The sequence below is a fragment of the Artibeus jamaicensis genome, unplaced genomic scaffold (genome assembly GCF_021234435.1).
Source record: "Artibeus jamaicensis isolate MK-2021 breed Jamaican fruit bat unplaced genomic scaffold, CSHL_Jam_final contig_685, whole genome shotgun sequence".
Taxonomy (NCBI): Eukaryota; Metazoa; Chordata; class Mammalia; order Chiroptera; family Phyllostomidae; genus Artibeus; species Artibeus jamaicensis.
The window spans coordinates 23,700,764-23,726,308 of record NW_026521924.1 but is presented as its reverse complement, the minus strand read 5'-3'; the positions used below and the strand labels follow the sequence as shown (position 1 = coordinate 23,726,308).

At 46.9% G+C, this 25,545-nt stretch overlaps 1 protein-coding gene across 10 annotated transcripts in view; it reads left to right on the top strand.

The window, feature by feature from the left end:
• PTPRT (protein tyrosine phosphatase receptor type T) overlaps nucleotides 1-25,545 on the top strand; it is a 925,330-nt gene that overhangs the window by 429,395 nt on the left and 470,390 nt on the right. For all 10 annotated transcript variants that reach the window (XM_053671225.1, XM_053671224.1, XM_053671220.1 and 7 more), the window contains exon 7: nucleotides 3,450-3,743. In XM_053671225.1, coding sequence (XP_053527200.1) covers nucleotides 3,450-3,743 — 294 coding nt within the window. The remainder of the gene's footprint in view (nucleotides 1-3,449; nucleotides 3,744-25,545) is intronic.

Below are 25,545 nucleotides of genomic sequence, written 5' to 3'. Positions count from 1 at the left end.
CCCAGCCTCCAGCACTGTGAGAACTGTCTGTTGTTTAGTCCGCCCCATCTGTGGAGCTTTGTACTGTCAGCCCATGCTTCTAAGACCTCCTCCGTGGGGGATTTCTACTTAGGCTATAGCACTTCATGGGCAGGGTCTTGTCTTCACCCTTTACGTATTTCAGCCCCAGTATTAAATCTATGAATGTGTTTGGTGGGTCAGGGCCATGGGAAGCTAGACATTGACTTGGGGTTGTCCTGAGGAAATCCTTGCATGTTCATTTTCACCCAAATGTTTGGGAGCCTGGAAGTACTGGATCTGTGACCTCTTCATCAAGTTCCATCCACTTGCATGGTTGTACTCCCAACCTCGAGCCCCTGCAATGAAGGGTGGCTTCCAGAGAACAGTAAGCTACTACGGGCATGCGGTCTGTCTCCCTTTATTTTCCACACGGACTCTTCAGGGCTTCAGAAGGGTTTGTGATTCCTGAACGCTGACCGCACAGAGCTCCAGGAACTGTGCTTGTGTGCATTTTTCTGGGAAGAGAGCCTGGAATTTCTTACCAGATTTTCATAAGGACCCATGCATCCCCTAAAGTTGAAAACTACTGGTGTCGAGTCCTCTAGTGATCCTTCTAGTTCGTTCTTGAAATATCTCAAGTCCAAGAGTAGAAAGTGTGGGCAAAAGTGCTGTCTGAGCCCTGAGTTCTAATGCCCACCCCTACCCCGCCTTCTCCTGGTTGTGAGCCCTCCCCGGGCCTCAGTTTCCCTTCTGCCGACTCTGGTGGTGGCATTCGATGGCTGCAGAGGTTCCTTGCACTGTCTGGTTGGACAGTTCACTGCAGACAGAGCGGAGAGCTGACCCAGATCAACACGATCTCCCTGTACATTTAGTAAAAAGGTGGTGCCTATCCCCCCCAAAAAAATAGTGCGTCTTACCCCAGCTTCTGTCCCTTTGAGCCACTGGTACTTGTGGCTTCTAAAGAATGCCAGTGATAATCAATAGATTATTAAAAAATAAAGACAAAGCAATAACCTGATGTCTCTTGGCATCAGGTACAGGCAACACTGATATTTCCTTGATATATTCTTGGGGAGTCAGAGGGAGACATGGCTGCATCGCTCGTCTGCACTTGGACGTGTGAACCAGTAAGTCATCTGAGAGGGAGACATGTATATCGTGATGGGAACGTTTATAACTGCACTCATACCACCCACCAGAAATACACAAAGAGAGGCACAACATTTGGAAAAATTAATGCTTTATTTTCTTCCCAGTGGTCAGCAATTTACTGCTCATGCTTGAAACAGGAGAGCAAAACCATGGTGGAAAGTTGATGGAGGAGAGTTTAATGTGGCCCCTTGCTCCAGCCCCAAAGCATTGAAGTCAGCTGCTCTTAATTCTGTCCAGGTCCAGTCTGTGAATAATTAGATTAAGGAATCAGGCAGGGTCATCACAGAGCTACAGATACCACCCCGGGGGCCTCATTGGAGACTGATGGGAACTCCAGAGAGTTGATAATGGTGATCAAAGGCCCTATAGATTTTAAATGCACAAAGGATGAGCCCAGAAATAATCTGCCTGCCGACTTAACTTCTCTACCTGGAACAAATTATCCAAAAATCAATTTGCAAACACCTTTGAGATAACAAGGCCTTGAGAAATAACCTCCATGGCTTTGTAAAGAAGAGCATCCAGCTTGACTAATCTGCTTAATTTCCTTCTCTGCCCAAATGGCAGGCTGTAATAGAGGCAATCTGTAGCTGCCCCTTAAGATTTGCTCTGAGTCACACTGAGAAAATATTGTCCACCTCTGTTTCAGAGCAATTATTCCGTTTGTGGAGAATCTTTGTTGCCAGGTAATTAATTAGAAAACACCGAAGGAGCTGAATGAGTTTTATTCATCCAGAAACTCTCACCTGAGTTCTAAACTGAAACTCATCCCTGCCTCAGCCCCCTGAATGACGCAGAGGTTCCCCCAAAGCTCTGAAACACATCTGCATTGTGTTTACCCCCCCCATACCTCTCCCACCCTCCACTTCCTAATTCTGCTCACAGCAGAATCATTAACTCACTCATACCCCTTGACAGATAATCCCACTCCTGGAAGTGGGTCCTAAGAAAATATGAGACAAGCAGGACAGGAGTCATTTGCACAAAGATGTCCGTGGCAACACTCTTTACCATAGCAAAATGTGGGCCAACTCACAGGAGCGTCAGCTGGGGAATAGTTTGTGTGATTAACTGATGGATTATCTTGTAGCTATTAAAGGCAGTGATGGTAAGATCTATGTGGTACCTGAGCAAAGCCCTTAGAATATAATAAGTAAAGGAAAGACAGACACACTGTGTCTATGTGCCACTGGAACTCCCTGGAAAAAGTTAGTGTATGTGAGTAGGAATTGGAATGGAACGCAGAGAAATAAAAAAGGCTGTTACGTTGGTTGGGTGATAGGGAAAGGAACCTATTTCCTCTTGCTTCTCACTTTCTTTATTGTTGCACTGCTGTGTTTTGCAACAAATAGAAAATACCCACTTCGGTTTTTACAAAATGGGCATCACGAGGTAAGTAGCCTCCGGAGGGGAGAGAGCGGGTCTCGGGAGGTGTGCAGTGGTGGCTTCCGTCCTGCCCGATCCCGTGATCTCGAGTGGGTGACCTGGCCACCTGAGTTCTCAGGGCTTTTTCCATCAAAATAGAGGTAGTACTGTCCCAAAAACTTCACAAAGTAATGTATGTGAGACTTCACGGGAAAAAGTACAAAACTCAGGTGGATTTCTGCAGCTTTGCTGGTGGGAGGCGACCATAAGTGCCCGTTGAAAGCCTGGTTGATTTAGCTGAAGATGCAGAACTTCATGGGAGAGGGGTAGCAACAGGTAACACACACAACACAACTTGGCGTGACTTGACCCTTGACCCCCATCAGGGGCGCTGTGGCCAGTGACATGGTTCCTGCTGGAGGAACCTGCTACGATTGAGGAAGAAGTGAAATTCTTCCTGTGCCAGCATCCATTGGCCACTTAGGCTCCAGTCCATCTTCAGGGGAACTTCCCCTAACAATCTACGTGTTCCTGGAAAAGACGTGTTTGTGAACCTCAGGCTCCCCTGGAGTTTGAACCAAACTGCAGTCCAATAGAGGCCGGTTCTCACTGGAGGACTGAAAGCAGAATTATCGACCCAGACCGCTTGGCTGGGTTCTGGAGGAAGCATTGGCTTGCAGTTGCCTTCTTTCTTCCCTTTCTTTAGATGAAAGAGATCTGGTAGGTGGTAAATATTGTTACTGAAGAAATACTGATTCGGGTACTAATGGGCAACGTTGTGAAAGTTACAGTAAGACATGAATGGGTTTAAAAATGGATTTGGGCTGTTTCTTTGCGGCTGTCTCTGGAATCCTGTCCCTTTTCCTCACGTGCTTGGATTCTGTTCTGTGAGCCACGTGAGCCTCACATTCGCTTCTCGTTGTGTCTTTCAGAGCCTCCCACGCCCATCGCACCCCCAGAGCTGCTGGCTGTGGGGGCCACGTACCTGTGGATCAAGCCCAACGCCAACTCCATCATCGGGGACGGCCCCATCATCCTGAAGGAGGTGGAATACCGCACCACCACCGGCACCTGGGCTGAGACCCACATCGTTGACTCTCCCAACTATAAGCTGTGGCACCTGGACCCCGACGTGGAGTACGAGATCCGGGTTCTGCTGACGAGGCCAGGAGAGGGGGGCACAGGGCCACCAGGGCCTCCGCTCACCACCAGGACCAAGTGCGCAGGTAAGCGCCCCCTTCCTGACTTCATCTGCAGAGGCTGGGCCATCGCCGTGCGCGGTCCTCCTCTTGGCTTTCCGTGACCATCGTTCCTCAGCCTCCTTGATGTGAGTGTGCGTCCCGTTGTGTGGCAAAGCCGTCAAGGCACTGGTCCTGGCCCGAGAGGACCTTCTGGCTTTGCTGGCATCTCTGCAGACTGCCTGGCTCTGACTGCGTGCCGTGAAGGTCTGGTCGGGACTCGGTCTCTGAGTGTTTCTGCTTCTGGTCCCCGTTGTGTACCTAAGGTTCCTGGTTTCTGCTGTGTCCCCGAGGGCCTCAGGAGTTCTTGGTTTTGACAGTTTCCGCAAGGGTTCCTGGTTCCAGTTCTGCCTTTGAGGGGCGCCTGGCTCTGAAAGTGTCTCTCAGTGGATTCCGGAGCTGCTTAGTCACAAGAGCCTCCTGGGTCCAGGTTTCTTGGGGGCTCCCGGCTCCTGCCTAAGAGTCTCGGTTGGGACTGACCCTCCAAGGGTCCTCTGGATTGTCTGTCCCTACAAGCCCCTGGGCATCCTGGGCTCCAGCTCTTTCTCTGAGGTCCCTGCATGCTGCTTCAGAGTTTCCTGGCTGGGACCGGGGCTGGGAGGGCTCCGTGGATCCAGCTTTATCCCTGTAGGCCCTGGGCCTCCCTGGAGTTTCTGATTAGGGCTGTTGGCTGAGAGCGTGTCTCTAAACGTATCCCTGAGATGTTCCAGCTCTGAATGCAACTCAAGAAATTAAAAAGAACTCGATGTTCTTTTTTGTTTTCGTATCACATGATTTATGTTATCTCATGTTTCCCCTCTATGTTGCCTTTCAATATGAGTATTTTGATCTCATACACACATGAATGAATGGAGACTCATTATTTTTAAGTGTTTTGTCCAAAGTCATGGAGTCGGCCAGTGGCACAGTCAGAACTTGCACCTGACTCGAATGCCCTTGCTCGTGGGCCACACTGGGAGGAGTAGGCAGGGAGGTGTGGGCCCCTGTGAGGTCGTGCAGCTGGGGGTGCTTCACTGGGGGGTCAGGGAAGCCGTGGCGTGGGCTGCGGGGTCCAAGGGGAAACGGTGCGGATAGAAAGACCCATCAGCACAGTGACCACCATGGAACAAAAGCCATGTAAAATACAGTCAGTTCCGCTGTAATGTGACAAGCGTGTTCCTAAGGATCACTGCACTAAGGAGAGTTATGCAGTTAAACCCCTGGGCTCGTGAGGCACAACACCTGTGCTCCATCAGGGACACGTTAAAAAAGACAGAAACCTAGTAGAAATGGTGGCACAGTTCTGCATGTTAATGCCCAGATATGCATAAAATGGCAACACCTAGGGTGTGTTACCTTAACACATCCTGACGTTTGCTCGTATGTGGGCGGCAGAGAGGTCTCGGCCTGTGAGGTGCTGTGCAGTGGGGCAGGAGGGAGGGCTGTGTGAAAGCAACAGACCGTGACAACGCCAGGTGTGGACGGGCGTGGCTCGCAGCTTGGGCAGTGAGCCTTTCCTAACATGCTGATCATGATGGAACGCATTCATGTCGTCAGGACGAGCGTTCTAGAGAAGTCGACAGTGACCTTTCTGAAGTGTCACAGTGCTGTATTGCGGCACCGCGTAACCCTAAGTCAGAATTTCCATTGCTTGGGAGCAGTCCCTCGAAAGTTACTGAACTGCCGTGATGAAGAGAGATGCTGGTTCCTTGATTACTTTTAAAAAGTGGGGCCTTTGGTAAAACTCCTCATGGAAACCTGATTATGAAACGTATCACTTTAAAAGGACATAAGCTATGTCATTAATTCAGGGACTGCCTTAGCTCGGCTATGCAATTCAATATCCATCCATAAAAATAATTGATTCGATCCTGCCGATGAGACTTTCCTCTTTCCGTGGGGTAAATCTAAGCGTTTCCAGGGGTTTTGAGCTTTATGAATGCTGTTCGAAGGACTGTGGCAGCCCCCGTGGACGTATTGCTGATGATCCTATAATGTATTTTGAAATTCAATCACAAGATGATCATCTCCATAAAAATTTACGATCTATTGAAAATTGTTGCCGTGACCGTGTAATGGATTTTACATGTGGAAAACACAATGGTCTGACTAGCACTATAAAAATTATGAGTTGAAATGCTGTTTGTGGTTTTAGATTTAAGAAAATGTTGATGTTTTGAGTTTTGACTAAAATCTCCAATAACCCACATTTTAGATGATAAAATGTATCATCTAGAAGATAATCTTCTTGCTCACACGACCACTGATAGGAGAATGTTCTTTGCCTCGTGATGAAGTTTTGAGAGAGTCCAAGGTCGACAGTCATTTGTGGATGCCGTTTATTGGGGTTGGTAGTTGTCAGTCCCCCCCACCCTTTTCCTGTTCACTATTAATCGCACTGAAAATATACTCATTATTTTACAAAACAGAAAATGAGAGAGCGTGGAGTGTGCAAGGTTTAATTTCTGCCCAGAGGAATTTACAGGCTGGGCTAAGATTCCCACAGAACAGCATAAAGGGTAAAACATAAACATCGAGTCTGGTATTGAAATAGCAAACTTCATGGAGGAGAACAAGGCTGATGTGGAAGGGGCAATGGTCATGGAATGATCCAGAGCAGTGGTTTTCAGAGAGTGGCCCCCAGACTGATACACTGGCACCCCCTGGGAACTCGTTAGATATGCAGATTCTCAGGCCCCACCCTGGGCCTGATGATTCTGAAGTTCTTGGGTTGGAGCCCATAGGTATGTGCTCTAAGGAGCCCCCCACCTGAGGCGTAACGATGCACACCCACATTCAAGAGCCACTGACCCACCAACACACCACCCTGGGAATGCCCAGTGATTGCTTGGTCCTTGAGGCAACTCTGAGAGGTAGATGGGGGGAAAACTGAGGCTCAGAATCATCAAGCCAGGGTTACAAAGCAATTATATCCTCAGAGCTAAGCCTCTTGGCTTAAGGAACTCCCCCAGTGCATGGACTGATGGAGTTTCCTCTGCAAGTGTCCACCTGAGTGTGGGATTGGGTGATAGGGAGGCTGGTAACTATGGAGACCAGGTGAGCATGAATGGCTGCCATGCGCCGCAACAATAGTCCTTTTCCCCAAACACCTACTGAATCAATCACTTCTATGTGCCAGACCCTGTGCTAGGCACTGGTGGCAGAGGCTGGCCTAGTAGGGACATGCTAAAAGCAGGCAGAGGCCCTCAGCAAAAAGCTACAAGTTCAAGTATAGGCCAGGAACACACCAGAGGGCCAGGTCAGCAAGGGCAGGTGTGACAGGTCACCATCAGGGCACTGGCAAGGCCCAGCCCTTAAGTGAGAGACCATCAATAAGACTGGCAGCATCCCAGACCACGAGTGGAGAGTTCAGAGTAAGACTTGTAGCCAAGTCTGAGCCTGGACACACTGTCGGGTAGGACTCTGGTAATGTGGGGATGGGAGAGAAGAGCCAAGGATGAGGCTCCCAGGCTTCTGGTTGGGATGACTGAGAGACCAAAGGTGGAGCCATTGTCCGAGGTGGAAAACACGAAAGATGGCCTAGGGGCCCAGGGAGTTCCTTTAGATCTGCACCAGTTCCACGGGAGGCGGGGCTGCACAGCAGGAGGTGTGTGGGTCCACCTGGAGCACAGGTGAGACTGCAGATTACCTGCCCCTCTGTGGGGAGAATTACCTGATTGCACCTGGAGTTTAGAATCAAAGGGGCTTCTTAGTACTGATGAAAGCAATTTAATTCTCTTTCTTTATGCTGTTCTCTTGAGATGCCCCATTCATTTACGTTTTCCATTCATCATTTTGTTCCTTTTGCTCTGTTTAATCATTCACCATCGTTCCTGAGATACAGGCCCAGGGAGCCAATGTGATGATGTACATCAAAGTGCTTTGGAAAGCTCAAAATGCTCTTTAGATGCTTATAATGAAACAAATCATTATTATTTGTTGCTGCTGTTGTTACGCATGTTGTGATCATGAATCATCATATCAAAGCAGGAAGTCTGTCCTGACCGTTCCTCTGGGCTGACTGGCATCTGGAAAGGTGGGCTGTATTCTTTTGTTGTCCTTCATCATCCGACAGGAAATCCCATTTCAGAGCATCGTGACCATAGTGCAGGATGGACTCTCAGAGGTGTTCTTTTCTAGAACGGTGGGTGGTGTCCTCTGGCACATTCCCAACAGCAGACATCCAGGGGTAGGAGTTGGGCCTAGGGGGGGCTGTCTGATGCCTGCCCCCCACCCCCGCATGGAATATCACCTTGAGTGCTGCCCCCGGTGGGAAGTTCACACTCCCCATGGCAGACTATTTCACTGCTGGGGACCCCAGGGGTTACTATTACTCTCCCCAGTGTTGGCCTGATTATCGTGCAACTCTAGATGGGGGTTCTTTGTAGGAGCAGAGATTGCCCATTGGGTTTAAAAGAGTTGGGGCAGTAGACAGGCCGCTAGCATCAACCATCTGGAGTCCCCAAGGAGAACCGAGGGCACCAAGGTCAATAAGTAGGGAAGGCAGGCGAAATAAGAAGTGCAGACACAGCACTGATGGTCCCTGCATCTCTTCTGCAGACGTCACTTTGAATGTCCTGGGCACTTTCTTGCTGATGTCTTAAGCTATCACCAGCATCAGACAGAGAAACTCGCCCTCACTGTAACCTGAATCTGTCTCCATGCAAACTCACTCGTGGACCTGGTTTTACTCTCAGGGAACATATTCCTTCTTATCTTTAAAACAGGCCATCAGCCATCTAAAGTTGTCTTTTTTAATCTCCAGAAAGCTTCCCCCTTTGTTCCCCTAGAGCAGGGGTGTCAAGCTCATTTTCACCTCGGACCACATCAGCCTTATGGTTGCCTTCGAAGGGCTGACATAATTTTAGGACTGTGTATATGTAACTGCTCCTTAACAGTTGAAGAGTTGAAATTATATTCGTCCCTTTGAAGGCAACCTCGAGGTTGATGTGGCCCCTGGTAAAAATAAGTTTGATACCCCTTCCTTGGAGCCCTGGGTGAGCCAGAATCAGAGCAGCCATCTTTACATCATGATATAGGATCACCAGGGAACAGCCCAGCGAGTCAGGGACCATACAGTACACCCTCCCACCCCGTGGTCACTTCCTCCTGGGAATGACCAGTCACGTGCCAGGCCGCCACTTTGTCATGATCTCACGGAGCTCAGGCCCTCCGCATGCACAGCCAGAAACAGGACAGAAGCTGCTGATTCGGAGGGCCCTCTTCCTGTTCCCCTCACCTGCGGGGTGGTCGCACATTGTATGTTATTTACACATTTATGGACTTCTGCTTGAACCGATGTGTCTGCCGCTCTCTTGTCTCCAGGGGGATTACAAAAGGGAGGTTCAATGACATGATAGTAGTTCATGAGAATTTAGTGAGAAGAATCGGGGCTTTAGAGCCAAAAGGAGAATCCAGTTTTTATTTCAAGCTGCAACTTGCTAGCTGGAGAAAGTGTGCCTATCTATGCCTCAGTTTCTTCTTTTAGTTTCTGGGAGATGATGATACACCATCTTGTTGTGAAGCCCCAGTGGGATAAGTCACATGCCTATCAGAGAACCCAGTGCATCAAAGGCCCTCAGCAGACTTTGTTCAGAAATAAAGCTCAGACCTGGAGAGAGCATGCCAGCACCTAACTTCATCTACCCCACTGTGGCATGGTGGACCCTGTGGGAAAGGATTCCTCTAGTTGCCACTCCCCTTTCTCAGACAGCAGTGCATTCGCTGGCTGAGTGCTGCAGGGAGGATGGGAAATGAGTGGTGGCTGCGCAGGGGGGTGTGGTGTCTTTGCTGTGGAGCTGCGGGACTTGGAGGGGCTGCAATGCACCGGATGATGGAAGGAATGGGAACTGGCCTTCGTGTGATTTTGCCTCTGGTCCCAACTTAGAGAGAAGCCTGTTTTGCAGGCCCTTCTGTCTTATGGGAGGTCAAGGCGAGTGAGGCCTTGTAAAAGGCCTTTGTAAACAGGGTGAAGAAAGGAGTCCTGCCCCTCTGCAATGAGCATCCTCAGGTAGGCACTGTGTGGCCAGCCTGGCTTGCAGTTGGAGGGCAGAATGGAGACAGAAAGAGGGGACAAAGAATTGAGGGTTTAGAGAGGAGGAAAAAACCATGTAAGCCACCTTGAGAGGCCTTTTTCTCCTTCCCATAAGCCTCAGCTTCACTCTCTGTACAGGGGGACAGCGTAACTGGGGTTAACTCTTAGGGCTCTGAATTAGAAGTAAATGGAACTCCCTTCTGAGCAGGACGGTGGTACGAACACAGACATCTAACTGCCCTGCCATAACCTGGCAAGATGGCCCACAAGTCTTAGGGAAACACAACAAGATTAACCAATGGAAGTTGAATCACCATCCCACCCAGATCAAAGCAAAATCTCAAGACCAATGGAGAAATCTGTAACCTGGTGGAAAACAGGGGAAGGGGGATAGGACTTCCTTGCAGGCCACACTGTGTCAAGGGACATTGTTTCCAGAGCACTGCAGGTGAGCCCAGACTGAAGGCACTATGACCACCACTTACTGAAAAAGATATGGATTAGGGATGACGGCTGTTCTCACACTTCCCCTCCCTCTGGCTTTTTGCAAAGCTTCTGCCCTTCCTTCCCTGCCATGAGGGGCGGTGGGTGAGGTTGGGGCCCAGGAGGAGAGATGAGGAATGAAAAGGGGGAAAATCCTTACCACACTCCGTTCTGGAGCTGCTGTGCGAGCCAAGAAGTGTCTGCAGGTGAGCAGGTGTCTTCGAGGGGTGAGATGTCATCTCCTCTTCTAGCAGACCCCTCCCCCAACCCTCCCACTGCACACACACCACACAGTGTCTGCAAGCAGTACTTATAGCACCCGTCACCCGGCTTATGGAAGGGAAGGAGAAAAGATACAGCCCTTTCCCCTTACACCTACAATGCACAACCTCAGGGTCTTAGCCCGCACAGTCTCCTTATTGGAAGGGCCGAGGTTGGTGTTGCAGTGACCCCTACTATTCAGTAAGGGTCTAGTTGGCACCTCTTAGCACTCTCTAGAAGGGACATCTAGAAGTGCCTTAGCTGTCTTCTGTAGGATGCGGTGGTACTTACTGCTTACTCTTCTAGATTTTGTTGCCTTGGGTGAAATCCCAAAGCAACAAGAAAAGTTAAACATTGTGTTGCTCTTAGATTTTTCTGCAATCCCTTGCTCCCTAGAGAACTAGGACCACCTGGTAGGTGAGGTAGTTCAACAAACATGCCCTGGTGAATACTCCCCCAAGCCCTCCCAACTTTGGAGGTTGAGATGTGAGGAAAAGGTGAGCCACAGAAGAGGTATTAATGACAATAAAAGCTAACTGTGTTTGTTTATCAAGCTACTTGACTTTAAAAGAAATAGCTCCAAAATATATTAAAATTAGAGGTCAATCATGGCTACAGCTTTGGAAATCGTGAGCAACAACACAAGGACAATGTATGATTAGAATAATGGAGCCAGCAGCTACTCGTTTTGAGTGTCTATGATAGGCAGGGCCCATAGTGTTGAGGTTGTTTTGAGAATTTTACTTGTAATTCCTGCAGCAACCTAGTGGGGTGAGTATAATTTTTTCTACTGACTATGTGGAAGGGAAATGATTTACCCAGCACCATGTGTTTGTCCAAGGGGCTCAGCTGGGAATTAAACCTTTAATTATACAGTTAGGGAACTCAAGCTTTTTCTAACGTGACCCCAGAATCCAGCATCATTATGAAAGCGTAAGGCACCATGACCAAGTTGGGTTCATTCCAGAAATGCACCAATGAAAAATGTCGAATATTAGAAAAACCATTGGTATAATGCCGCTTCTCAGTAGGTCACAAGATAAAAACCATCTGCTTCTCTTGAGAGAGGCTGGAAAGTAATTTGAAAAAACTCAGCCTTCATTACTGATCAGAATTCTTAGTAAGCAAAGAATAGAAAGGCACTTTCTTATTTCTAGCAGAAAATGTTCTTAAGGCTTCAAAGTCTTGAGAGAATAAACTAAACCAAAAAAAAAAAAGAAGGTTATTAGAGCTACTAAGAGGTTTCAGTATTACGGCCTGACTGAAAGCAAGTAAACAAATCAATAGCCATATGCCAGTAATAACCCTTAAAAATATAATAAAATGCATCCTATTCTCAAATGCAATTAAAACATAAATACTTGGGCATAAACCAAGAAATGTGCAGAATCCGTGCGAAAATAAGCATGCCTACAAAACTTGACTGAGGATGTTAGAACAAGTCCCAAATAAATGGAGAGATATATTGTGTTGTTAGGTTAGCAAATTTAATATTGGGAAGAGGTTCACTCTCCCCAAATTCATTTATGGGTTTAATACAATTGCAACTGAAATTCTAATGGGGTTTTTTCTTTTGAACTTGAAAAAGTGATTTCAAAATGGACGTGAAAGAACATGCAGGAGAAAGTAATAAAGAACACGGGGAAAGTAGGGGTGGCAGCGGTGGGGATTTCTTGTGAAATATCAGCATTTATCATAGCTATAATAATTAATTCCAGAGGATACTCCAGTATGTAGTGAGACTGGCTTTTAAAATTTATGTGAGTGGAGACTCGCTTAACAAATTGTATATTTATAATTGGGAGAAAATAGAATCCATTGCCTATATATCATGATATGCTAAAGAAATTCTGGACCTATTAAGAACTGAACGTAAAAGCTGGAATAAGTAAGAACCAGCAGAAAATAAAGAAAATTTTGTTTCTTGTTCTTGTGTGAGAAGGGACTTTCAGTTAATTGAAAGCAAACAAATATACCATAGAATCGGAGTTCACAAATTTCACTACATAAAAAGGGAACAAGAAAGAGAAGAAAACTCTTCGCTACTATATTAACAACACTCAAAGGGCAAATGGGTAAACTGGACGTGGGGACAAAATTGACAAAATTGAGAAAAAAAGAAATAAACTTGCATATAAAAAAGTTCTAGCAAGTCAATAAAAAAATCATTCTGATAACAAATAAGGCTAAAGTTATAAACGTGCAATTGCCAAACAAAATATGAATAGTAGAAAAAATAGTTTGGTGGAAAACAAAATGTCCAGTGTCACAGGTAATCAAATGAATGCACTTCTGACCTATAACAATACGAAAATATATTTTTAATTATCAGCATTGGCAAGGAGCAACGAAGCAGGCTCGTATTGGCATTTCTGCATGTGGGTTAATGGGTGTAGCATGCAAGCTTAGAGCACACTTTGCTGATTATCTTCCTAATGAAATAATCAGAGTTGTAGTCATAGAGGTCATCGCTGCATTATTTATAAGGGCAGAGACTTGGAAATCACCTAACAGCACCTACAGCAGGAGACTAGTTAAATACATTGTGTGCGTGCACACTGAGGACGCCTATGCTGGTACGGCAAACCACGTTTTTATGGAACATCGGTGGCATGGGCCAGTGTCCATGCTGTAATGAGTAAAAAAAAAAAAATCTGCTTGCAAAACTGCATGTGTTATTATGTCTCAAGTTTTTGAAATAGAAATACGCAGCCCATGTATTGGTGGGGGCCGGCTTAGCTGCTAGAGCTGTGAAGATCTGATGTGGCTCCCCCATTCTAGATCCTGCCCCAAGACCTGTGGAGGTTCCCAGGGGAGCACATGTGGCCTCCTTCACTGCCTTCCCTGTGTTCTGGAACATCCCTGTTGCTCTGTGCCGTCCTAACTGGACCAAACGTGGACGTGGCCCCTCCCGGCCACCCTCCCCGAAGCTGCAGGAACATGAGGCAGTTTCCTCTCTTGGTGTTTGAGGGGACACTGGCAAGGGACTGCCTTTTCAGGCTACCCAGCAAGCAATTCAAAATCCTTCCGCAGTGCGCAGGGATTTTCCACCTTTTCCTCTCCTGCACACCTCCCCCCAGATCACCCGCAGGTGCTGTGACGTGTTTGCATTACCAGAGCCGTTCATCTTTTCCTGTATCAGTTTCCAGCTTCGGGTTCAGGCCCCTCTTTGCACATCCTTTGCAAGGGCAGTCCAGGGAGGGCAGCTAATGCTGAGTTCGAAGCCTTTATTTTAATGGGAACATCGCTCCCTTAAAAATATTTTTTCAATTTATCTGCATCTGTGTGCATGCATAGACACATACCATAAATGTGGTATAGATTTGCGTGTCTGTGTGTAGTGAGATTATGGGTCACTGGCAATGGTTCTTTTGTTTTGCTGTGCTATGTAAAATTTATATAGCATAAAGGTAGGTTTCCCCCTTAGAATCAAATGACCATGACAGATTGTTATAAATTGTAAAGCACTCTGTACAAATGTGTAAATGTGGGAGATTATTTTTTATCATATTTAGTGAGTCACTGACGTTCTTGCAAAGTGCAGGCCTAGCTGTGCCTTTGCTGAGCTCTGGGCTGCAGACCGAGCAGGAAGCCGAGTTCAGATGGAGCAAGGGACAGTCAGGCGAGGGGTTTGCTTTAGCCCCATGACAATTTGAATCCACGTTCTGTCATTAAGGTGCTGGATAGCTTTGGGAAATTGGCTGACCCTCTCTGAACTGGTCTTCTCATCTGCCAAATACGGGTCATTAATATGATGGCTGTACTTCAATTAAAAAGAGCTTGACATTTAAAAAACAAAACAAAACAAAACAAAACAGGGAGAGAATGCACTGACTCTGCTCGCAGTCCCAGGAGGAAGGTGTGTCCTATCAGAGCCGGCAGTGCCACAGCTTAGAGGTTAAATACTTTGGTCCAAGTCATGAGGCTTAGGCAGTGACTGAGGTTAGAGCCCAAGGAATCTGTCTGATCCTGGTCTCTGCTCTTCACCCACCTGCTGCTATAACTGCAAGGTCCCTGCACAATGCCCAGAACTTAATAGGTGCTTTGTAAATGGGAGCTTTTGGCAAGTTTACACCCTAGAAGCTCACTCTCTCTGTCCCTGCCCAAGTCCTCCTCACGAGGAAATGCCACGGTCTTCATGGCAGTGGGTCAAGGGACAATAGGGAGCCACCTGCTGTGTTTCCAAAGGGATCCGGGAGGGCCCATGACTTCAGGAGTGTGGCGTGCAGCCTGAGCCAAAAGTATGTCAGAGCCACAGGAATGCCAGGGGACCTTGCCTGTGGCTGGCCATGTGGGGGTGCAGGGGTCCCGCTACCCTGGGGAGAACAGGAGAGCTGCACAGAGCAGTGAGTGCAAACCTGGCTTGAGGTAGAGAGGAACTGACTGTGCAAGCCAGACCTGAGGGCTACCTTGTTGTGGTTTCTAAACCACATCCACTGCTGGCTGGGCCCAAGGTCATTCTGAGTTTCTTGGGGGATGCTGGGGCAGCAGGTGGGGAGCTTCAGGGGACCCCGTAGGTAGGGCAGCCCACCCTACATTGCAATGTAGTCGTGCCTAGCTAGGGATGTCTCGAATCATTAGACCCTCTTCCCACCAACCCTCCTCCGAGCTGGGCCCAGGGCTGAAGGCAGGTGCAGCTGCTGCAGGTGCTGTGGGGGCTGGGCCAGCATCCCCTTCTTGTCCTCTTCACCCTCCTGCTCCAGAAAAATAGAGTGGTCTCAACACCAGCGCAAAATTTTGAAAATAAAAAAATATGTATATTTTGTATGCCAATTGATTTTTTTTTTGCTAGTGACTATTCCATTTCAATCATTGACCTCATTCTTAGGTAATTATGTCCCACGTGCCATTTATAGTCCCCACCTGTCACTCAACACCAAGAAGTATTTTGCAGATTATTACGGAGTTTTTCACCCTTGTTTTAATGGCCCCATAGTGTCCCACTGGGTCTAATTACAGTGATTTGCTAAATGATTCCTGTATTGTTGGATATTTGGGTGTTTTCCAGAACGTCACCATCATTTTGCCTGTAGCCTTCTGTTTGAATTCTTCTCTTTAGACTAAATTTTAAGGAGTGAGGTATTAAAAGGTCAAGATAAACTTACAGCTTTTGCAACGCTTCACAAATTGCCTCCCATGAAATAATTATGCTGTTTTATAAAGATATGAGCACTTTCAGTGTAATCTTGACAGAATTTTGTACTGTCACTTTTAATTGAATTTATTGGGGTGACATTGGTTAATAAAATTATTTAGGTTTCAGGTGTATAATTCTGCCATGTATCATCCGCATATTGTACTGTGTGTTTGCCACCCCAAGTCAAGTCTCCTTCATATCACTTTGTTAATTTTGCTCACATCATAGGCATAATGCGATACTTCAGTTTGCTTTAACTCATGCCTGTCTCTCACCTCTGCTTTTGCTGCCTCCTCTGCCTCGCTCACATGTGCCAACCCTACTGGTCTTTCTTCTCTTCCTTGGAACTGAAACCGCCATGGCCAAGATGTTCCCTGCCTCCGGGCTCTTGACCAAGCCGTTCCCTCGCCCCAGGACTTTCCCCTCGCTCATACCCTCCCCAGTTTACTCATCACCATCCTTTACCTGTCCCTTTCAAAGTGACTTAACAGAGAGACTGTCCTTGACACCCTGTTTTCTATTAGTCGCCTTTCCACTCCCCTTTTTAAACACTTATAACACTCTGCATAGAACTTATTCTAATTTGTGATCAGCTAATTATGTGTATGACTGTTTACTGCATTCGTCTTCTGCTGGACAATGTATTCCCTGAGGACAGTGCTCTCTTCCGTGCTGGTCACTAGCGCCTGGTGTCACACCTGGCACAGAGCAGGCACTCAGTTAATAGGTGATGATGCATGCGTGTGGTGGAGAGATACGTGCGCGCTGAAGAAAATGTGAAAAATCAGAAAAAATACACTGACAAAAATGGAAATGACTCAACGCAGCATCATTCAGTGATAACAACTGTTATCTAGTTGGTTTTAAAAAATAGGTGCATGTTCTATATTTAACTCATTGATGGATACAGGGTCTATGTTGGTCTTTGGCAAATGGTGAGGTTTCAAACAACGAGACATTGGGGAGAAGAATGGGAATTCTTTAGGGAGAGAGAAGGGAAGGAAGTTGGGGATTTGACCCAAAGAAGCTTCACAAAAGAAAGGGTCTCAGAGTGAGGGTCCTCATTGTGAATTTCCTGGCCAGTCATAGCAGTGGGCCAGACACCCAGGCCACAGTGAGGGAAACTCCCTTCCAGAGGAGAGCCCCAACCCTGTCCGTATGGCCAGCACCGCCTGTACTCGCCAACCCTTTGCAGCACTGTCTTTCCAAATCCTTTTATAAATATTATCTCTATTTATCCTCATCTTGATTCTGATGCTACTTTGACTAATCACCCTGATTTCCATGGAAGGACTCTGAGACTCTCAGGAATGAAGGGAACATCCCTAAATTTCAAAGTCTGTCATAGCTGTGAAATAACATCCTCTGACCTCAAGCTCTTCCAGTTCCTGCTCTCTGGCCACCACAGGAGGTTTGTAGGTGCTGTGAACCTTGGACTCACTGGATGGCTTGGAGGAAAGGGGCAGGGGGCAGGGGGCAAAGAAGCCAGGAGTTCTGATTAATTGAATGTTGCCTTTGATTTGAAGGTTAAGCAACAAATCCATTTAAACTTGGCCCAGACTATTTTATACAAGACGGTGTGTGAACTAAACAGAGTAAAATTGAGCCCAGAGGAATATCTCCGAGAAGAAAGAATCCAGTAGTAAGAACCTTAATTGCCTTTACACTTACTACATGCACTTGACTGCTGTACTCACTCCAAAGCCTTTGATCAAAGCCACGGCAGCTTAGACATTCAAAGGCCTCTCTTAGGCAGCAAAGGGCCGTCCCACTGTGCTGAGCTCTACTAGTCTTTAAACTCCCCAAGTGCAAAGCCTTGGGCATCTCACCTGTGTCTGGCTGGCACACCCAGAGGATTGACAAATGGAATGAGTTTGCATCCTCAATTAGGCATGGCTCTTAAAGGAACAGCATCCTATATTAAGAGGAGTTCAGCATTCAGAATGAGCGGGCAGGGTGACACCTCATATATGCCACAAAAAAATATCCCAAGCCCATGACACTTCATTTTGGTCACATACTCACCAAAGACACAGAATGAAAGATTTTACCTAGGAGAGTGCTGGTGTTATAGGGAGGGACTACAAACCCTGTCCTATGAGCAGGCTGGAGATGCTGACCAAGATGTTTGTTTGCAAATTAGAGACTGGTGCCCGGAGAACATGGTAAGAAAGATAAGGCTGGTTTTCACATTTTAATTAAATTTTGTTGAGACAATAAAACAAATGTGTTTCTATAATTTATGTGTTGGAAGATACAGGAAAACAATAAACAATGTAAAAATCACCCGTAAATCTCCACTCAGCTATAACTATTCCACATTGTGGTAGGACTAACTCTTCCCGTTGTGGTTTTATTTTTTTAATTTTAATTTTAATGCAGACAAATACACAAACTTGAGCCAGCGTGTACATGTTGTTCTGTAGCCAATTCCTTAGTAGTGTATAATGAATATTTTTCCATGTACTTATGCATTTTTTATTTCAACAAATACAAATATGTATTGAATAACTCCATACACCAGGTATGGAACTTGATATTAAGTATGTAACATGGCGAATTAAATACACATGCTCTTGGTTTTTATGGATCCTGAATGCTGACAGGAGAGACATACATTACATGGATTGGGAATACAGAAATACAGGCCATCCTCATTATTCGTGGGCTTTGTATTTGCAAATTCACCTGCTCACTAAAATGTATTTGTAATAGCAAAAATCAGTGCTCATGGATCCCACAGTCGTTTGTGCACATGCGCAGAAGGGTGGAAGGTTGGAGTTGCCCAGTTCACACATTCCCGGATGAGGTCAGGCGAGGTGGTGCTGTGCCTTTTTGTTTCAGGTCCTCCACTCTAAACAAATATCCTTTTCATGGTCTCTTAAGTGCCACATTTCCCCATTTTTGTGCTTTTTGCTGGCGATTTTGCTGTTTAGAATGGTCCCCAAAGGTAGTCTGAAAGGCTGCCTAGGGTTCCTAAGTGCAAGGAAGCTGTGATGTGCCTTATGGAGCAAATGCCTGTGTTAGGTGGGCTCGGTTCAGGCTGAGCTGTAGAGCTGTGGGCTGTGAGTTCAGTGCTGCCCCACACAATTTACAGGTGTCTTTTCTGCAATCGGCCATGCTACTAAGACAGAGAGCCAAAGCAGCTCCACGTAATACACAGAAGCAAACAAGGAGGCTGCCAAATTGAAGAGACAAAGAAATATGGCCCAAATGAAGGAAGAGAAGAATACCCCAGAAAAAGAACTAAAGAAATCGAAGATAACCAACGTATCAGATACAGGGTTCGAAACACTGGTGATCAGAATGCTCATTGAGTACAACAACAAAATAAAAAAGACCCAGGAAGAAATGGAGGTTACACTAAGTGCAATAAAAAAAAAAATCTACAGGGAACCAACAGTGGAGGGGAGGAAACTGGGATTCAAATCAATGATTTGGAACATAAGGAAGAAATAAACATTCAATCAGAACAGCAAGAAGAAAAAAAGAATTAAAAAAAATGAGGATAGTATAAGGTGCCTCTGGGGCATCTCCAAATGTAGCAACATCTGAATCATAGGGGTGCCAGGAGGAAAAGAGGGAGAGCAAGAAATTGAAAACTTACCTGAGAAAGTAATGAAAGAAAACTTCCCTAGTTTGATGAAGGAAATAGACATGCCAGTTCAGGAAGCAGAGAGTCACAAACAAATTGGACCCTAAAAGGACCACACAAAGACACATCATAACTAATGTGCTAAAGTTTAAAGATAAAGAGAGAATCCTAAAAGCATCAAGAGCAAAGCAGATAGTTACGTACAAAGGAGTGCCCATAAGACTTGTCAGCTGATTTCTCAAAAGAAACTTTGCAGGCAAGAAGGGACTGCCAAGAAGTATTCAAAGTAATGAAGAGCCAGGAGCTACAACCTAGATCACTCTGTCCAGCAAAGCTATCATTTAGAATGAAAGGGTGGATAAAGTGCTTCCCAGACCAGGTAAATCATCACCAAGCCATTGTTACAGGAAATGTTCAAGGGACTTATTTAAGAAAAAAAAAGAAGATCAAAACTATAAACATTAAAATGACAACAAACTCACAACTGTCCACAACTGAATTTAAAAAACAAAAAACAAAGCAAGCAACTAGAACTGGAACAGAATCACAGGTATAGAGATCATTTGAAGGGTTATCAGCTGGGAGAGGGAAGGAGACGAGGGGAAAAGGTACAGGAAATAAGAAGCATAACTGGCAGGTACAAAATAGACAGGGAGATATTAAGAACAGTATAGGAAATGGAGAAGCCAAGGAACTTACATGCACTACCCATGGACATGAACTAAGGGAGGGATTGCTGGAGGGAATGGAGGTACCAGGAAGGAGGGGGGCAAGGGAGAAAAATTGTGACAACTGTAATAGCATAATCAATAAAATATATATATATTTAAAAACAATGTATATTAGGTAAAGTGTATTAAAACCAGCTGACAACAGTGTTTTATCAGAGGCTCCCAGAAACCTAAGCTCCTACTTCCTTGGGACCTTGGGTTTAGTATTTGCTAAGTCCGTCCAACTTTGTAGAATGTAACTTGCAAACAGTGAGAACCAGCTCTACATATATACAAATCAGTAATATCAAGAGATGGTTGGGTTGAAGACATACATTTGGGTTCTTTGGCTTCAGATAACACTTAACACTGTTAAAAGATAATTTTCATGGAAAGGTAAAACTGTGACTTTCAGATAGATGTAAAAATGAACATGGTTTTATTTAATGCATTTGTGAGGAAACAGGTGAGGTGTCGCACCAGTACAGAGGCAAATCCATAACTCAGAAACATTTATAGATGAGAAATATTGACATGGGTATGGAAATGGGGCAAAAGTGGCTTTGTTTTCCTTTGGGGGTGGGGGAGATCATCCCACCCTCAGATGGAGCCGTTCTTGGCACTGTAGACAAAAACGACCCTGCTTTGCTATCTGCTGTCTACAACTTGCCAAGTTGTGAAATAGCTCCCATAGAATCAGCATCAGATAAGGGAAGCCTGCGCCGTAGAGGATGCAGAGCTTCCCCACAAAGCCACGGTAATAAATGTGCTCAATCTGGAGAGAAGGGACAGAGCCTGGAGGAGGGCCCCCACCGTGAAGTTGACTTGCAGAGGCAGGGCCTGCGAGGGAGACTGAAGGAACAGCTAGAGAGGCAGAAGGAAAACGCGGTGCCTGCGGTGCCTGCAGACCAACAGCCAGACTGAGGGTGGAGAAAGTTGTCGACCGTCTGAAGGCCGAGTGAGACGCACTCTAACCGGACCCCCTTGGTACAACAGGCAGAAGCCAGAGTGGCGTGGGGCCAGAGAAACGGATGACAACAGGGGAATGTTGTTTCGGTTGAAGTCTTAATATGCTCCTCTGTGGGCGCACCATTGACTTCACCCTACCTTCGACTTTTGGATATTTAGGTCTTTTCAGAGTTTTAAAAATCTGTAATTAATACCCTAGTAGACATAAATCTGTATGCACATATCTACTATTTTTCCTATACAAGTTTCTGTGTATCATTGCTGTGTCCATGAACGACTGACTTCAGTGGTGTCAGTCTGTGCCCTGCCTTCAGCGGTGGATGAGCAGCTCTGTTTATTTGGACGTGCTCATCTGCAGTGATTAAGAGTCTACACGTGCTCTTTATTCTTCTCCATTTTCCTGAGACAGTAACTCTGCAAACAAGGGGCATGGTGTTCAGAGCTGATAATCAATGGCTTTTATTTCTTATTACCTCAAGTCTCAGCCCCCTCTCTGGAGCAGAGTCATTCTCTCCCTTGTTGGTACTAACACATGTCAAATATTTGCAGGTTCTTATCTTTCTCTCTTTATGCTCGGCTTCGGCGGGCTCTGAATTTTAGCATCTTGTGCTTTCCCTCCAGTATCCTTTCCTCTGTTTTCCCTGAGGGCATTCCTTTCTGGCCTCAGCTGTTCATCCTTGTGCGGCATGGCCATGCCTCTGTATCCTAGAAAAATCTCGACCTACCTGCATCAGTAGTGAGGGTTCCCCCTTTGCCTCCTCAAGGGCTGCATTGTCAGCTCCACTTTCCACAGTAAAACTTGGCTCAGCTCATATGCATTAAGGACTGACTTCTGGCACTATATGCCCACTATTTCTCACCTCTGATTTCTGTGCCCATTGGCATTTCTTAGCACGTGTCCCCGACCTGATTTTCTCTTCATGACACATTACACTGGCCCGCCGTCTCACCATTCCTGCCTTCAACAACACATAGACCCATTTTCATCTCTCTTCTGAGCTGTCGGTCTACACTCCGAACTGACTTTTCTACCCATTTTATACCCGCCTCAACCAAAACCAGCCTGCGACCATTTGATAAACAGCTTCTGCCTGCCAGTTCAGAGACCTGGAGTCAGCTAGGATGATGCTTCCCGCTCTCATTTGCTCTCACATCCAGGCAGACACAAGACCGGATGCTTTCCCTGCTTTGCCCTGAATCTGCCCCTTCTCCTCCAGTTCCGTCCCACAGCCGTGACCTGCCACAGTTTATTGAGGCCCCACATTTAATTTTACACCCATTACCAATGTTTGTCTTATTAGGTCTATGAGACCTGGTAAATTCTAAGGCTATTTCTAAGGTAAATTTCTAAGATTATTGTCTTGTTTTTCTTTTCTAGTAGACTATGTTCCATTTAAAAATTAGTAGCAATTTTGTTTTGCTACTTCTGTGTCATTCCATGTTTGGTCTGTATCAGTGGACCCTCTCGGGTGGGCGGGGCCCCTGTAGACCCCGTGGCCACTCGGATCGATCGAATACAAGATGCCATGATTGGATGCATTTGATTGTTGTGGCTGAAGCAATAGTCTCATGGTGACTAAAAAAGTGAATGAATTTAAATGTAAGAAAATTGGTACAATAAGAAGTTGGTGGTAAGTCTTTTTTAGTGCCAGGGTGGTAATGTTTTTGCCCTGATGTCAGGGGGCTTTGGAAAGCAAACGGGTGTTGTGGGGAGAGTGTGACTTTCCAAATTCTACCTCTTCTCTCACTACTTAGTAGTTGTGGTGACCTCAGGTGAGTTACGAAACTTCTCTGAAACTTCATTTCCTCATCTATAAATTCAGGATAACAGAGTTCCTCTTCCTGGGCTGTTGTGAATCTTGAATGAACAGATATGTATAAAGTGTCACTGAGAGTTCCAAGAACATAATCGACATCCAGGAGAAGACAATTATTTGTGGGGCAGCGGTGGGGGAGCTGGCATTGGCTGGGGGTGTGGGGCCCAGGGCAGCCTACAAAGACACACTCTTTTGGTTGCCCAGACCCTACCTCCATAGAAACCCTCTGGTCTGAGTGGTTCATGCCCTCGGTCAGCATGTTCCAGGCCGGAGAGCAGCTCTGGGTGTCAGGTGTGGAAATGTCTCACTTGTGGCCAGAGCCGCTTCCTGGTTCCAGCACAGCTTTTAGAACTGCCCGCCCTGCCTCCCCGCCTCCCTGCCTCCCCTGCCTGCCTGGACCGTGTTCATCTCCTCTATCCCTACATGCGCTGGGTTGGGAAGGGCCCCATCGTGGCTGTCCTGGACCTATCTGCCAGGCTTCTTTCTGAACAGTCCTGCTTACACACCCGCCTCTCCCCACTGGTGTCCTCACCACCATTCACCCTCCACGGTCCATTTCAGAGCAAATGTGGCCTGGTTTTGGCCTGCTTTACATCACTTCTGGGGCCTCTACTTACGCTTAAAGGGGCGGCCATCCCCTCCCTGCCACTGAAGGCCACCACGAGCTTCCCCGACCTTCCCTGACCTTCCCTGTCCTGCCCTCCTCCCCAGGCTCTTCATCACAAGTGCTGTGCTCAGAGGATGTCAGGCTTAAGAGAAATCTTTGAAGACCTAGAAAAGCAATTTACTGCTGCAAAAATTTGAAAAGAAAACTGTATTGAACTGAATCAGCATTTAATTCCATATCTAGGAAATATATCTGCATGCATGTTTTATACATGTATATTTTTCAAATCTCCATTCAAAATTTCATTACATTTAACAATAAATTATAAGTTCGCTCTTCTCAACAGATTACGAATTCCCAGAGGAGCCAAGGGGTTGGAGAAACCCCAGGCAATGATGAATTATTAAGTTACTGGGAGCCAAACATTATTGAAAGCAACATTATTTTTTAAACTGTTCAAAATAATTTTCTGACAAAAATATTACACTTAATGTTAGAGGTGGAATGTGTGTGCATCTTACTGTGACGTGAGGGGAAACTTCAAGACCAGCCTGGCCTGTGGAGATCACGCACAGCCTGGGGTCTCCCTTTACCTTGACCTCCAGCCCCTCACACTGTTGCCGCCTCCTGCGGGGTGTTGCACCTGCTGATTCTAGGACCATCCACCTTTTTCTTCATCCCGTCACTCTGTCCTGTGATACGTGATGCTGCCCCCTATAGGCTGAGACTGCGTTAGCCCCGTTACCTGCAGGGTCCAGGCACAGCGCACAGGGCTTTAAACACAGTGCAGGCTTTCAGTGCTGTTAATTGGGTGGGTGGGGGGCGCTGGAGGAATTCACCTTTTATGGGGCACTCAGGGCCAGGCCCAGGTGTTCCCAGACCTGAGACCTCTCCCGGGCATGCCATCGCATCCACGCCATGCGGACAGAAGGCCACACTGCTCAGGACCTCTGAACTGAGTGACGTGACACAAAGATGTTAGGAGGTGGCACGCAGGTGGGTGATCACCCGGAGCAAGAGATCAGGCCCTTAACTTAGCCGGCTATCAGAGGAGAGGCTCCACGGACATCCAAGTTCTCGGTGGTCTCCACGGCAGAGAGAAAGGGGTCTGGGGCACAGGGTTGGTGCTAAGAGCATGGGGGGGAGGGCGTAGGCTCCTGGGGAATTGTGCATGGAGAGGGCAGCTGAGGTTCAAGAGAGTCAGGAAATCAGCCCCCATGGTGGGCAGGGCGCAGTGCCCATCGCAGACACGGCTGCAAGTCACTGACCGCACCTGTCTGAGGCGCTGCCCTTCAGCAGAGTCCTCAAGGGCAGGGTCCATGGTGTCTGCTAAGCTCTGGTCCCCTGGTGCCCAGCACAGCCTGGCAGCAGGCAAGTGCCCTGGGAAGATCTTGGGCTGATGAGGGACACAGCAGTCTAACCATGCAAGGGGCAGTGTGGACGCAGAGCAGATGGCCGCCACGACGGACCCTCTCCTGGTGTCCCGGCTCCCTACGGGAGGTCTCAGGGGCCATTTTAGTTTATAAATGGAATTAGAAAAGAAGAGAAACGGACCATATGGTGCTCATTTTGCCTCATTCTCCCATTAAACCGTGTTAGCCATTGGACAGGGAGTGTCACATTCTTGGAGATGAGGCAGGAGCTCTGAGAAGGAAGTCACCCGCCCGTCCACGAGCTGGTGAGTGCTGAACCCAAGCTCTGGACCCTGGGTGAGGCCCCTGGCGCGTCCCTGCTGTGCAGTGTCCTCTCGCTCTAAAGTCGGCACTAATACCCTGGAAAAGGGACCGCTCCTTGGAGCAGGGAGACCTCGCTGGGCTTGCAGTCACAACAGGTGATTCCAGACTTGTTTCTGCCTCTGTCCCTGAAGGACTGTGGCTTAATCTCTTAGAGCCTCAACTTTCTCATCTGCAGAATGGGACTAAAAGATGACTCCCTTGTGGGCTTGGAATAAGAACGACGTGGGTATCGTTCGTGAAAGTAACTCACACAGTTGTTGGCACGTGGAAGATGAACACATGCTCATTGATTCTGGCGTCAATGAACAGCATGCCCATATTCTCCACATTTCACTTTGGCAAACAGGGAGGTTTGGATATGTTCGTTTTCCTGTTTGATCCAGTTTGAAATCTCTGTTGCCACAGGCGATGCCATCCGCTCAGACTTCCTATCTATGAAGACATTAACCCCAGTTCCCCCAC